The following is a 14,640-nucleotide window of genomic DNA, read 5'->3' as shown; positions in this document are numbered from 1 at the left end:
ATTGTCACATGTTTTTGTGGCAACATACCCTTGTAAATATGACTTGTCTTGTAAAATCAAGGAGCTTAGAATGAAGAGTTTTTCTCAGATATGAAGAACGATTGGGAGAAAATGGCTGAGAAGGCAGCCCTGCACATGATGGGGTCCAGAAGTAATACTGGAAAACGAAAGTGGGTGAGACTTTAATGATATAAAATGGACAAAATTGATACACAAAGAAAATCGATTTCCCCAGAACTGATAGCTAGGGTAGACCATTTTGTGGTGAAGACTAGCAGACTATGCAAAGAGTAATCTGAAACCAGAATATTCAGAATAGACAGAGTAATAAAACCGTTAGGTATCTATCTGCATATAAGATGGGGTTTATGTGTTGGACCACTGCACAAGATGACACTTAATGCTCATCAATTAGGTTATTAATGCCATACGTGGAAGGAAGATGGCCGTTCAACCACCTAACGAGTTGAAGAACATGAATGGAAAATTAACAACCCTGTCATCTCCCAACTATCTAAACGGATTTGAGAGGGAAAAAAAGGAAAATCAAGGCCTGAAACATATTTATAACCGTCATTTCCTAATGTTTGATATCTTCATGACTCAAGAAATTAAATAATGTATTCCTCAGAGAAATATGATCGGGACCGAATGGTCCTCACTTGAACTTCTAACAAATCAATTTCTGCATAATTCATTGTTTCAACATGTTCTAGATGAAGAACAATCTAACCTGCCTCTAAACCTGAGAGAAGCAGTGGGAGTACTAGTTCAATTTGAATTTTTTTTTTTTTAAGATATCAATTTTTTTCCATGATTATTATAATTTTGTTTGACGCCTTACTCCAAAATTCCAGTCAGAGGGACAAATCTCTAGTCAAATTCAGGAATTGAAATCAGAGCATCTCTAAAGAATAACCTAGCATCTCTATTATACCCCAGTTGTGTGCATTGCTGTTGACAATGAAAATGTGTTAGCATCGATGCATGTTTAGGAACTTCCGGGCAAGGAAGCAGGGTTCTCACTCTCAGCCTCATGATTAAGGTTATGGATGCCCAAAAAAACCTTGAATTTCCAAAAAAGATTTATCTGGTGGTACACTGTTCCTTGGATTCGTAAGAGTTTCCAAACTATATTAACAAAAAGAAATAGACGTATAAAGCACAATAATATATGTACATACAAATAATAACATAGGAAAGGTGGCTCTTTAGAGGAAAAAATAATAATCGTACAAACGATGTATGTTTATCACTCAACAATTAATCATCCTTGTAGTCTCTAGTAGGCCGTGCCTCAAAGCCACCAGCTGCTCTTTTCTCTAACGAGTAAGGCATATACGTTCCAAGAATTCTATCCCACATTATGAAGAAAGGCTGTGAGAAGTTGTACTTGTTGCCATAAAGCTGATGGTGGACATCATGATAAGCAGTATTGTTTTGAAAGAACGTGTGAAAGAGATTCCCAGGAAGCCATAATCCGCAATGGTCATCTACCGTTTTAATGGTAGCAAAGGAGAAGAAGAAGATCGAGGCTCGAGGAGACATACCAGAGAGAAGAAAAGATAAGGCCCCACCGATTGTGTCAAGGAGAAGCCCCTCCAATGGGTGATTGTACAGAGCTCCAAATGCGTAGGGCACAACAAGTCGATGATGTTGAGAATGAATATGCTTGTACAAGAACTTGTTGTGATGCATGTATCTGTGCATAAAGTATTGCCAAGTATCTAAGACCAACATAGCAGTTATGAACTGTCTAGCTAAAACAAATAAGGAAGACCGTGGACCATCAACAGCCCCTTCATCTTGCGTCACCTACATAAAAACATCCATACATTATATATTGATAGCAGGGTCTAAGCATATCTACAGTATACAACATATCAGCTGGGAGTTAGCGTCCAATAGCTGCTGGAAAGATATGGACTTACTGGCTTAACAGTCATCAATATCATAGGAAGAAAAATGACAGGAAAAGGAGAATGATAAAATGGCTCAATGAAAACCAAAAAATAGAATTGGAAAGGCTGTAAAAAGCAAACACAAATTCCACACAAGCAAAAGTATCCATGTGAGCATACCTTCAACTTTAATCATGGTAATGAGAGTACCTCAAATACTCTCAAACACTCTCACTACTATTCTTTACTTTATTATTACTTTTCACCTACTTTTTACTACTATTCAGTACTTTTCACCTATCTTTTACTACTATTCAATATTCAATTATTACTTATTACTTTTTCATTACTTTTTCACTACTATTCACACACAAGCAAAAGTATCCATGTGAGCATACCTTCAACGTTAATCATGGTAATGAGAGTACCTCAAGTACTCTCAAACACTCTCACTACTATTCTTTACTTTATTATTACTTTTCACTTACTTTTTACTACTATTCAGTACTTTTCACCTATCTTTTACTACTATTCAATATTCAATTATTACTTATTACTTTTTCATTACTTTTTCACTACTATTCATAAACATTCTCAAACACTTTCACTATCCAAACCATATTCCGAACCAATTTCAACATCAAAATCATCTAAAATATTTAGCACTGACGGCAGTTTCCATGATTGCTTTGCCCATGTTACTTCATGATAAGAATGCCTACTCCATTTCAATTAATAAAATTTAATTTTTACGCATTTATTCACATACCATACAACAACATACACATAGGGATGCACAACACACTTTTCAACTGGTACTTTGTGATCTAAAAGTTACACAGGACAAATCTGGAGGTTAGTTCGATACCAGGGCAACCCCAGAGTGGCGACCGGACTCTATGCCATATCATGCAATCATGTAGTGACTAGTCAGAAAAGTTTGCACCCTCATTAGACATAACTAGACCAAATGCAATATATATGACCACATGTAGACCAATAGTAAGCCATAACCATTTTCTTGTTTACACTGGATTACACCCATACCCACCATAAATCGATGGTTTGAACCAAATCGTGTCAACATGGAAGCGATGCAACTAAACTGTCCATCAAAGATATTTCTAAAGAGATACACATTTCAAAGCAAAATTTCACCAAAACCACCTCATGCCAAATGTTTAAAAAGGAAAGGCACATATGTATTTAGTAATTCCTGACTCAAGGAATCATGGTTGACATATCAAGTTGTGGACATACCTCAAACAGATGAAAAGGATCTGAAATTGGAAAAAGACCTATAGTACTACGTATCGGTGCATTCTGCTCGAGACACGTTCATAGTAGAAATCCTCTGTGAAACTAGTGTTTTCCATTAAGAATATAGGCTTATAATATGTTACGATCTCACATCAATGGGATCGACTAAGTATGGGATTGGTTGATGATTTATAAGCCTCTAAGCACCCCTCCCCTGTAAGCCAGTTTTCAAAGGTGATTTCTACCTAGCAGGCTCATAACAAATGGTATCAGAGACACCCCACATATGCAGTCCATGTTGGCACGGTTGCAATCGTGCGGCACAGGGAGTGATGCAGGCATGGCAGTGTTTGTCCGGAGCTAGGAAAGTCCTAGCGCACAGCCAGCCCATGTGAGTGCCAAGACAGCTGTGGACCTCAGCTGCGGAGCGTGGTGGTTGTTTCGATCCCACATCGACTAATTATAGAATTGGTTAATGGTTTATAAGCCCCTAGGCACCCTTCCCTTGTAAGTCGATTTTCAAGGGTGAGTTCTACCTAGTGGGTTCATAACACAATAATAATCATAATAATAATAATAATAATAATAATAACAAATAGACGGAAAGGTTGAAAAGATAGTAACTCTAACCAAATGTTATTTTCAAGATGGCATCAAACCACGCTATAAAATCTTGCAGTTATAAAATATTATAGAAAGCAAAACAACTATCAAAAGAATAAGCTAGTATTGTACCACTACATCTGACTGATCAAGCATGATAATCAAGGAATCAAGGACCATGCGTGTAAAATCCGAAACCAAATTGTCTATAAAAAAAGGAAACATTAAACACGAATAAAAAAATAACTTTTCAGATAACTGAATCGAATGTCCCATCTATAACCTATCGGTCCCATATTTTTGGCCTAATTGATCCAAAATTCATTCCGAAAAGAAAAGGGCAAAACTCAATCCAAAGTTACCCACCCAAAAAATAGACGAACTTCTGAATACACTTACCGTGAACAATAGGATTGCGACAATAGCCTGAACAATCTGTTGAAGAAGGACCCCTTTGACCACGGTACCCTTGGACACCAAGTTCTTTTCATACTCGTCTTTCTTAGAGTGCAGCCGGTAATTCTCAAAGGATCCCAACAAAACATATATCCCAGAATAAACCCAATACACCACGATTGGTACAAAAGTGCCTAACAACTCGTCCGAAATCGAAATACCCATCTTCTAAAACGTGGAGAAGTATTAGAAAGTGAGCATAGGTCACGAAATTTGCATGAGAATCGAAAACCCCACAAAAACAGAATAATCAAATGTCGGAATTGGAATTGGAAGCCTCACGCCAATACAAGGGGAAAGTGGGAACTGCCCTTCCCTAGTAGCTTTTCGGTCTATGTTGGAATTGGTTTCTTGTGAACGATAGTATTCCCGAAAACGATTAGTGGGCAAATATATTCCGAAAAGAAACCAAAATTTATAGATTAATACGGGTGGGTGATGGAATCAGATTACGGTTCGAAAAATAAGGCAACCCGATCCGAAGGGACTCTCTGGAAATTGGAATTATAGGGGAGAGAGAGAGAGGGAGACGTAGATGAAGGGTTTCGAATCTTGATTGACGAATAAAGCCATGGGGATTAATCCTTCTTGATTTATTTATTTATTTTCGGTGTGCTTTTTGATTCTGTGGACGATAAACACGCACCGGTTTTGACTGACGACTTTTGACTATCTGAGGGAAGGAAGGGAGTAACCAAGCAAAAGATGTGCGCGGACTGTGTCCACCTTGTTTGTAATCCAAGGTAGCCGCCCTCCTTCATTGACCACACGTGGACAAATCAATCTCAAACATAACATAGATAGAGGCGCATAAATTGCCGAAAAATAATATTTATAGTCAACATGAGTGCGACGTTTACACAATCTATAATTATATCTAATATTATTTTAAATTAATTGAAATTCATGATATTTTAGACGATACAAATTAGGTAGATTGGATTTTATATTTTATAATTTGGAATGAAACCCTAAGAAACATTGACTTGCTAGGATCATACAACTACCAATGAATTCAAAAAAATACAAAAATTAACCTAATTAACACAACAAAACAAAAGAAAGAAGAGAGAGTTTTTCTTACTCATTCTGCTTTTATTTTACTATATTTCTGCGTTATTTGTAAAAGATATTTTCTAAAATTATTCTAAGAGATTAAAGTCTGATTATTTCGGGTAAATGAATTGATTGATGTAGTATATTTTGAATGAATTTATATATGAATCGCTACCTAATAAGTATATTTATAGGTGGTTGGTTGGTTGGCCACAATTACTTCACCATTAAAGCCAGTATTAAAGTTTGGAATGTGGAATTGGATAAAGTTTGGGAAGTGACACTTTTGTTTTTATATTTTTTTACCTCTCAAATATTGTGTGAGATGCTAAATGGTAGGAGGCGTTGAGTGGGCTACGTTATTTAAAGAATGATAGTTTGGGGATACTAACATGCAGTACTAGTCTAGAGTCTAGAGCTTTAGATGTTACATTATTAGATCTAGTTATATTTCTCTCACCTCTAATGTACATTCGGTTATTTTATATACTAACAAGAAATTTTGAATTTTACCAATTAAATTATTTTATGTGAACGTGTTTTGTTATTCATCATCTTTATATACTACACATCATATTTTTTTAATTTTTTAAATTTCTTTTGATTTTATTCTTTTTAAACTTATTGAATTCTTCTACTCATCATTCATATAACACACATTTAATAAGAGAAAAAAAATGTGAAATGTGAAAATGATAAATAGAATTTTTTTATGTGAATAGTGCTTAGTGTAAAGACATTCAAATAAGAGTATTCAAGAATTTATCTATCATCATGGTAATCGGCATTCTATGTGTGGCATCCAATGATTGAATGATAAATAATTTGTCAATTGTTTAATACCGCATTAGGGATGATGAGATTATGGATGTAATCAGTCTAGTTCGGTTCGATTTTTGACATATTTTATAACCGAATCAGTATATATTAATTTTGAGATTTGAAGAGTTGATACTGCACCGATTACACCCCTAATACATATAATTATATATAATATAGTGATATATTATAGTATGTTATAATATATAGTTATATAGTATAACTACTAATACAATAAACTATAGTGACAATATATAGTTATTTATATAGGATTTTAAAATTTAATATTATATTAATTAGTAATTTATCATATAATACAAAATTATTTTATATATAATTATATATATTATATATAAATTAAAAAAATATTTTATACAATATAAAAAATAAAAAATTATATATATAAATCGGTTTGGTTCGATGTTAGAAAAATGGATCAATTTCGATCGGTTTTGAGAAAAATAAAATTGGTACAGGACTTGACCAAACCCGATACTGGTACTGAACAAAACCCATCAGTTCAGTCCAGTCCAGTTTACCGGTTCACAAGTTTTTTTTTTACCCCTAGATGGAATGATGATGACAAAAATATATATGGTGAATAGTACTTCTCCTGTTAATAGAATGGATAAGATTTCAGTAAGAGAAGTGTTGCAGTTATAAAGAGATTTCACAAAAATAAACTCACAAACTGATATGGCTTTATATGATATATTAGATCTGCTTTATAATAAAAGTAACTTTACAATCTAATATACTAAATTAAGCCACGTCAGTTTGTGGGTTTATTTTGTTGAAATCTTTTTGTGGCTAAAGCATTTCTTTTTGAGTAATGATGCTCATCATCAACATCCTTTCATCATCTCATGAAGTAATATTAAATAATTGAAAAACTATTTGTTATGTTTTACTTATTAACCAATCATCTAATACTATATCAAGAAATGTTAAAACGATGATGAAAAGGATAATGAATAACATTTTTTTATCATTCACAAAAAATTTTAGCTGACTATATAATTATTATCATTGATATTATTAAAACTACAACGGCTGTTTATGTTCTTGCTTTTACATATAGATAAATTCTATTTATCATCATTTACATTACACGTCAATATACGAATTATTATTATTTTTATATCTAAACATACACATATTGATATGTAAATATGTGTATTTAAATAAAAAGATAAAAATGATAAATCACATATTAGTATGTGATGCGAAAATAATAAGTAACATTATTTATAGCTCACGTGTTACACGCTAACATAAATTTTATTTTTTTCCATTTATTGAGTATCGTGTTAAGAGTTATTAAAAGAATATATTTGAATGTTTTCAGTTACCCTCTTAGGATATGAATATATATAATATTCACCCTAAATCCCAAAAAAAAGTCAAAATTCATGTTAATCAGGAATCCATTTGAATCAACTCATGAATGGATTTGGATTAGTATCCATCCAATATATAAACTCTTGTCTATAATACATTAAAATTCAAATTATTCAGTGGACTGCTTCGAATTTGTAGATTTGAATTTCATTTCCCTAGTAAGTATTTCTCATTGAAATCCCTGCAAACCACCCACATCTTTGTTAATTAATGGACACGAAAATCAACGGTAACCAAACGATCCCAAGACGGCTGGAGATCAACGGTCATGAATGAGCTAAATCCACAGTAAATGTAGGTTACAAAATGGAACTACGTATCAGATTCTCTGCAATGGTGTTTTTTTAATGCTCCTTTTATGGGTACTTTTCACCTACCCAGATTGATGTGTTTTGTCATATAGGGTGGCTTCTCTATTTATTTTTTGGAAAATGTTAGATGTCCCGTTGGGACTCTCGCTGGGCTAATTTTTTTATGTGTTTTTTTTAATAATTTTTAATATTTTAAAAAAATAAAATAAAAATTATAATATTATTAAAAAATATTTTTTTAATCATCAAATATTTATTCTTCTTTATGATTAAAAAAGTATTTTTTAATAATTTTTTTTTTTACTTTTTGATTAAAGAAGTATTTTTAATAATATTTTAAATTTATTTTATTTTTTAAAAATATTTAATAGCATAAAAAAATCTATATAAAAAATAAATTAAAAAAATACAAATAAAAAAGTACATGCCAAGCCCATGTTTAAAGCAGGCAATAATGCTTGCCGTTCTATATAAGACGCGTTGTTGCAATAATGGATGCCAGTCTTCATGATCCGAACTGATAATGCAGACGAAACAGAATCTCTATGCATTAGGAAAAACTACTATTAAATTATTTTTTTAATATTAATTATTGTGATATTAAGTGATTATAGATAAATAAAATTTAATAAATACTCTTTCAAATTTAATGTCACGTCATAATCCATTACGAGCTTTGACAACTTTTCTTCCCACGTGAATTTCCATCACAGCATGACCAGAAATTTGTCTCTTACATAGCCTCCTGCCAACTCTTGTGTCCCTGCAACTTCCTTTGTAAAGTTGAGTCCACTTTGTTTGGTCCGCTTGCAAAGATCTGAAAAATGCAAATAGATAGACAAAATTAGTAAGGGTGGCGTTCTTCGATGTGCGATGTTGTCATAGAAGCATCTTTATGAATTCTGAATCTTATTTTTTTATTGAAGGAGTGTTCTCTTTTATATACGCTACATAAAATATTTATGTTACATGATATATTAAGGTGGTACTAGAGAATCATTCATAATAAACTTATCTAGGCTAATACGTCCCCTCCAGTCTAATGGAATTTCAATAACAATGAGACTCGTTCTAAAGTTTGAAAATTTATTCGAAATTAAAGGCTTAGTGAACACATCAGCCAATTGGTCTTTAGAATTGTAGAAGGAAACTGTCAAGATCTTGGCAACGACTTGATCACGAACGAAGTGGTAGTCAATATCCATGTGCTTGGCCTTGGAATGATATACACAATTAATGGACAGGTCCATTGTTCCAATATTGTCACACCACAAAATTGAGGATTTTGGGAGAAAGAGGGCAAGTTCACGAAGCATTTTTTGCAACCAGATTAATTCTACAATTGTGGAGGCAAGAGTTTTATATTCTGCTTTCGTACTTGATCTTGCAACTGTTTTTTGTTTCTTGGAACTACAAGAAATGATATGATTTCCCAAGTATACACAAAAATCAAATGTAGAGCATCTATCATCTGGGCATCCTGCCCAATCTGCATCTGAATAGGCTTGAAGGGTAAAGGAAGATGAAAATTTGAACATCAAGCCATAGTTAATCGTGGCTTTAAGATACCTAAGTATCATTTTAACTGCAAACCAATGTGATAGTTTTGGCAAGTGTATAAATTGACATACTTTATTGACTAAGAAGGATATATCAGGCCTAGTAAAAGACAAGTATTCTAAACCACCTACAATATTTCTAAATAAAGTACTGTCATCAAAGGATGGAGTATCAACCTGGGAGAGTTTGATAGAAGCAACCATGGAAGAGGTCATTGGTTTAGCATGCAGCATATTGCTTCTGGCAAGTAAATCTTTAAAATACTTGCGTTGGGACAGAAATAATCCGAAACCGGAATAATCAATCTCAAGGCTAAGAAAATATGATAGACGGCCAAGATCCTTAACAGGAAAAACAAGGCCCAAATCATGCATAAAATTGTCAATGGCACTCAATTTTGATGAAGTCAGAACAATATCATCAATGTATACCAGAAAAAACATATGTAAATCACCATTATTTAAGATGAATAAAGATGGGTCAGATTGAGAGGCAGAGAAACCATAGCCAATTAACTAGGAGCTAAGTAGTGCAAACCAGGCCCTCGAGACCTACTTCAGACCATAAATGACCTTATGAAGCTTTACACACATAATTTGGAAATTTTTTGTCAATAAAGCCTTGAGGCTGTTGCATGTAAATAGTATCAGATAAAGAACTGTGTAGAAAAGCATTCTATATATCTATTTGGCACAGAAGCCAGCCACGATTGACAAAAATAGAAATGACCAATCGAACCGTAGTCAATTTGACTACTGGAGTAAAAATATCATGGTAATCAAGGCTAGGTTGTTGATGATAGCCTTTGGCTACCAACCTCGAGTGAGAGATGGCACAAGCGTCGATGCCACTGTGCGATAGAGGATCGTTCACCGATAGAGTTAGAAGGCGGCGAGTGGAGAGGCAGAGATAAAGATGGAGACATTGGAAACACGTAGAGCCCATTATGGGTGGGTCCTGTGAGGAGGATTTTATTGGTCCGATTTTCCTTCACAGAGAAATTAGTGGAGGGAAACTCAAAAAAGTAGGCACTATCATGACAAAGTTGAACAACTGAAACAAGATTCTTAATGATGCTAGGCACATGAAGTAATTATGTAAACGAAATGAGGAAGAATTTGAGTAAAAGGAAGAGTCATCGAGATGCTTATTGGAAGGCACAACCCATCTCCAACGTGGATTGCTTCAAGACCACTGTACGGCTCGAAAGACATATTCAAGTTGCTCAAGTCATTGGTTATGTGATGGGTTGCAACAGAGTTTGAGTACTAGGTAGGATCAGGTGTTTGGGGTGGTGTAATTGACTGAGAATGAGCAGGGAGGGTCAAGTTGGTATGAATGGTCAAAGCGATGATGGCACTGAAGAGCGACATTGTCTATTTTGTGGCATACTTAACATGTGGGTCAAGCTCCACCAGGTGTTTGATAATTGATTCCTGAGGCATGTGAGTATTATCGACCACGACCATTGTAGCGACCTTTGTCACGGCCTTGTCTTCCACCACAAAAAGGGGAATGGCCACGAGTATCTCAGCCCCCACTTGCAGTATAATTAGCTAAAGGTATAATGATGGTTTTAGAGGAATGATTGATGCGGTTTTCATGGTGAGTAGGAGTTGATAGAGCTCATGAGAAGGGAGAGGCTCAGCTCGAGCAATGACTTAAGTCACGAAGGTCTCATAAGTAGGCCCTAGGCCGTTGAGCAAGTAAGTAACAAAATTTTTGTCTAGAAGAGGGTTGCTAGTTCCTGCAAGTGTATCACAAGAGCTCTAACTTTCCCAAAATAATCAAAGATGGATTGTTCTCCACGGGAAAGATTAGTTAACTAAAATCAAATCTGAAATTCCTTTGCCTGAGAATGAGATGTAAACATAGAGGTCAAAGAGAGCCATAAGTCTAGGGCAGTTACAGTAGAGAGAATATGGCTATTGATGGATTCAAAGAGAGATGAGAAAAGAATACTAAGAACTAACTAGTCCATGCATGTCCAAGACAGAAAATCAGAATTTGTTTGAGGAGAAGAATCAGAGGAAGCAAGGAGAAATTGAGATGGGCATGGGAGAGTTCCATCAACATAACCATAGATATCTTGTCCTCTAAGGTATGCCGAAATTTGAACATTCCATAATAAAAAGTTTTATGTGGTTAGCTTGATAGGAACAACATGGGAGAAAGAGGAAATGATAGAAGAATTGGGAGGGGAGGGAAAGGAAGAAGAAGGGACGAGTGAGGCCATGGATCAAGAGGATTGCTAGTCGAGCAGCTCTGATACCATGTCAAAGAAGTATTTTTATAAAAATCTGAATCTCATCTTTCTATTGAGGGAGTGTTCTCTTTTATAACTTTACAGAGAATATTTCTGTTACATGATATTCAATAGGAAAATAACAAGTAAATAATACATATTCTAGAATATACTAAGGTGGTGCTAGAGAATCATTCATAACAAACTTATCTAGGCTAATAGATGTGGCACTAGTGCAAAACCGAGAAGGGAAGTGTTTTTCAAAACCTTTTGTGTTGTTTTGGTTGTTAGATGCAACGACAGAAGATTTCCATTCCTCATAAGTATGTTTTTCCTTTCTTTTGATCTTCTTGTAACTTGAAAACTGCAGGTGCATTACCTCGATTCATTAGACAGAACATAAAACTTATTTCAGGAGTTTTGACTTATCGGGCGCAGCAGTTAAATCTTCAAGGTGAACACAACGCTTCACACCATAATATTGGATAAGGCAAAATGAAAATACCATATAGCAAAGCACAATGACAGCCTCAATAAATGGGTGGTAGTGGGATTTTTTGCAGTGATTCACTGTCACCTATTTTCTATCTTGGCTCATACTTGCATATAAAGCTCAATTCAGAGAATCACATGTAAAACACTAGACATTTCCAAGAGCATCTATCTGGTCATACAACAAAAAGTGAATCTATTAATTAGAAATCTCTACAAATCAACTAAGGCCAGTGCCAGAGCCTTCTAGAATCGGATCCCAACTACATGTCACAGTCTATTGAGCTGAAACTGATCAGTGGGAACACATACTCGACCTCTATTTGGTGAAATTTATTATTTACCACTCATAAGTGCTGATTTCATATTTCGTACCATATTATTGTTAAGTTATGATATATACTAAGCACTCATCTCACTTCCATCCTACTGTATTGATGTGACATTACACATCAACCACTCTCGATTTTTAAAATGACAAATTGAAGATTTGATCATTATAGTAGGATAAGAATATGATAAGAGTATAATATATAGTATTTTCCTATTATTATGAACTATATTAGTATGCCGCCTCTACACTTTACGACAATAAAGTGTTGAGAGGACTGGATACATCTCGACATTTGATCTTATCTACAGCCAAACAAGAGTGACACACTTTACCTGAAAAAAAAAAACTGGATAACAATTTGTGATGCTGTTAAAGTACCTCTGATTCATCATCAGATAAATAACCACCATCCTCCATTTTCCTTTTTCTAGGTAATACGTCCAAAAGTTCTGAAAAGGAAGGAAGATATAAGCTGCTTAGCAACATTGACTGACTCAAACATTAACGCGACAAAGTGACAATCTAAGCATCTATAGGGACGTACCTCGATTCCCCTTTACATCTCCGGCATCCTTCTTCTCCTTTGCAACTCCAAAAACATCATGGCACAAGTCCTTCATGGATGTAGAAACCTTAAGTAGGAAACACTAATCATTATCAAACATATTAAAAGCTAAGAACGAAAGCTATAGCTGGCTACACATAACAATCATGCATAATTGGAAGGCGCCTGTCTTACATTAGAGAATTCAGGTTCAGATGCACCACAGAGCTCGATCAACTTGAGCTTGTCTATCTTTAGCTGTAAAATAAGCAGGAAAATATCATAATCAGGTCAAAACACCAGAAGGGAACTCATTAATGAGGTACCTTATGCTTTTTAGCACACAAATAGAACGCCACAGAAGTAAACAAGGGGCGAGTGAAGTCAGCACTTGCCCGCCGAGAAGCTGGCAACGAAGCCAAAAACCGTTCCTTATGGCTGAAAAGCAGACATTTTAACAAACGTTCACATGTAGCATCTCAACAAAATCGTACAAGGGCCAGCAACTACAGACTTCAACCACTTTGAAATCCAAAACAAAAAGAAAAAAAACACATTAACCACTATACCTAAACTAAAATAACCACTAACATTGTGAAACATCTAGCATTTTGCAAAAGTAATAAGTTTCATGCTCGGAGATTTTGTCAAAGAGAGCCATTATATGAAGGTACATGAAGAGAAAGAAATTGAAATGCTGACATTGTGAAAGTAAATGGGTCTTACAGAGATAAGCCCTTTTTCACAAAAGGGATGAGCCTCACACATCCAAACTGAATCGCCAACTCTCTTACATCCAGGTTGTTCCTGCAAATTAAAACATCACAGCATTGCAACAACTCCGATCCAATCTAAGCCCCATTCCACCATCCATAACATTAGAATAAAATACAAACGTTATACGAGTAAAAAGGCACCCACTTGACGCCAAGTCCGTTCTGCAACGAATTGAAAGACCTGCTATAAGCCTTCTCCGACATGCCACTCAGCCTTATAGCACTTTGCCGATCAAATAAAACCCCTAACCTATAATCATTGAATCCAATGATCGGAACGATAACACCCTTAACAAAAAAAACGAAGTTTTCATCGATTAAGTAATAAGATCAGTACCTTGTCGCGGCGATTTCTAAGCAGATTATAGCTTTGCAAACCTCTCCCTACAAGTAACAACCCGATATTCAATTATCACTTAATATTTATTTGCCCATTTTCATATATTTTTAAAAATGGACTTGAATAAAGATTGTAATGAAACTCACGACGCCGATAATGGAGGAGTCGAACTGGACGTCACAGAGGCGACGGAGCTCCGCGGCTTTCCGGATCAAGTGCTTGGACTCAGACAGGCCCAGCTTTTTTACTACCTCCGAGAGGTCCATTTTCAACAAATCGGGTCTACCGGGTTATCGAGTGGGGAGAGGGGAACGGAGGTTTTGCATGTGAAGAGAACCAAGAGATCGGGGGAATGGAGAGAGATTAGACAAACTAACTGTAGGAGTTGGCGGGAATACGTAGTTGATGATTTGATCTGCAATTTTTCTTTTCCTATTTTTCAATAACTCCGCTCGCGCAAACTGACAAAAGGTTTCCGCGGGAATTATCTGTGGGCGTGCGGCGGATGTTTCCACTAGAGCATTCTCAAAAGCTAATCCAAT

At 35.2% G+C, this 14,640-nt stretch overlaps 2 protein-coding genes across 2 annotated transcripts; both read right to left on the bottom strand.

Moving 5' to 3' along the window:
• Nucleotides 1-1,108: 1,108 nt before the first annotated feature.
• Nucleotides 1,109-4,789, bottom strand: LOC121257633 (sphinganine C4-monooxygenase 1-like). Its single transcript, XM_041158752.1, has 2 exons — nucleotides 4,164-4,789; nucleotides 1,109-1,815 (listed from the first exon to the last, which is right to left on the bottom strand). Exons 1-2 carry the CDS (start codon nucleotides 4,383-4,385, stop codon nucleotides 1,264-1,266), a joined length of 774 nt encoding a protein of 257 aa, XP_041014686.1. The 5' UTR covers nucleotides 4,386-4,789; the 3' UTR covers nucleotides 1,109-1,263.
• A 3,675-nt stretch (nucleotides 4,790-8,464) lies between these two features.
• Nucleotides 8,465-14,535, bottom strand: LOC121258755 (origin of replication complex subunit 6-like). The gene is made up of 10 exons (XM_041160295.1): nucleotides 14,245-14,535; nucleotides 14,096-14,142; nucleotides 13,904-14,008; nucleotides 13,709-13,789; nucleotides 13,309-13,420; nucleotides 13,178-13,240; nucleotides 12,983-13,070; nucleotides 12,817-12,887; nucleotides 11,855-11,976; nucleotides 8,465-8,528 (listed from the first exon to the last, which is right to left on the bottom strand). The coding sequence occupies exons 1-10, from the start codon at nucleotides 14,362-14,364 to the stop codon at nucleotides 8,465-8,467; spliced, it is 873 nt and encodes a 290-aa protein (XP_041016229.1). The 5' UTR covers nucleotides 14,365-14,535.
• Nucleotides 14,536-14,640: the final 105 nt, after the last annotated feature.

This window comes from Juglans microcarpa x Juglans regia, chromosome 3S (genome assembly GCF_004785595.1).
Source record: "Juglans microcarpa x Juglans regia isolate MS1-56 chromosome 3S, Jm3101_v1.0, whole genome shotgun sequence".
Lineage (NCBI taxonomy): Eukaryota > Viridiplantae > Streptophyta > Magnoliopsida > Fagales > Juglandaceae > Juglans > Juglans microcarpa x Juglans regia.
The sequence above is the reverse complement of the archived record's forward strand: the minus strand, read 5'-3'. Positions and strand labels throughout refer to the sequence as shown.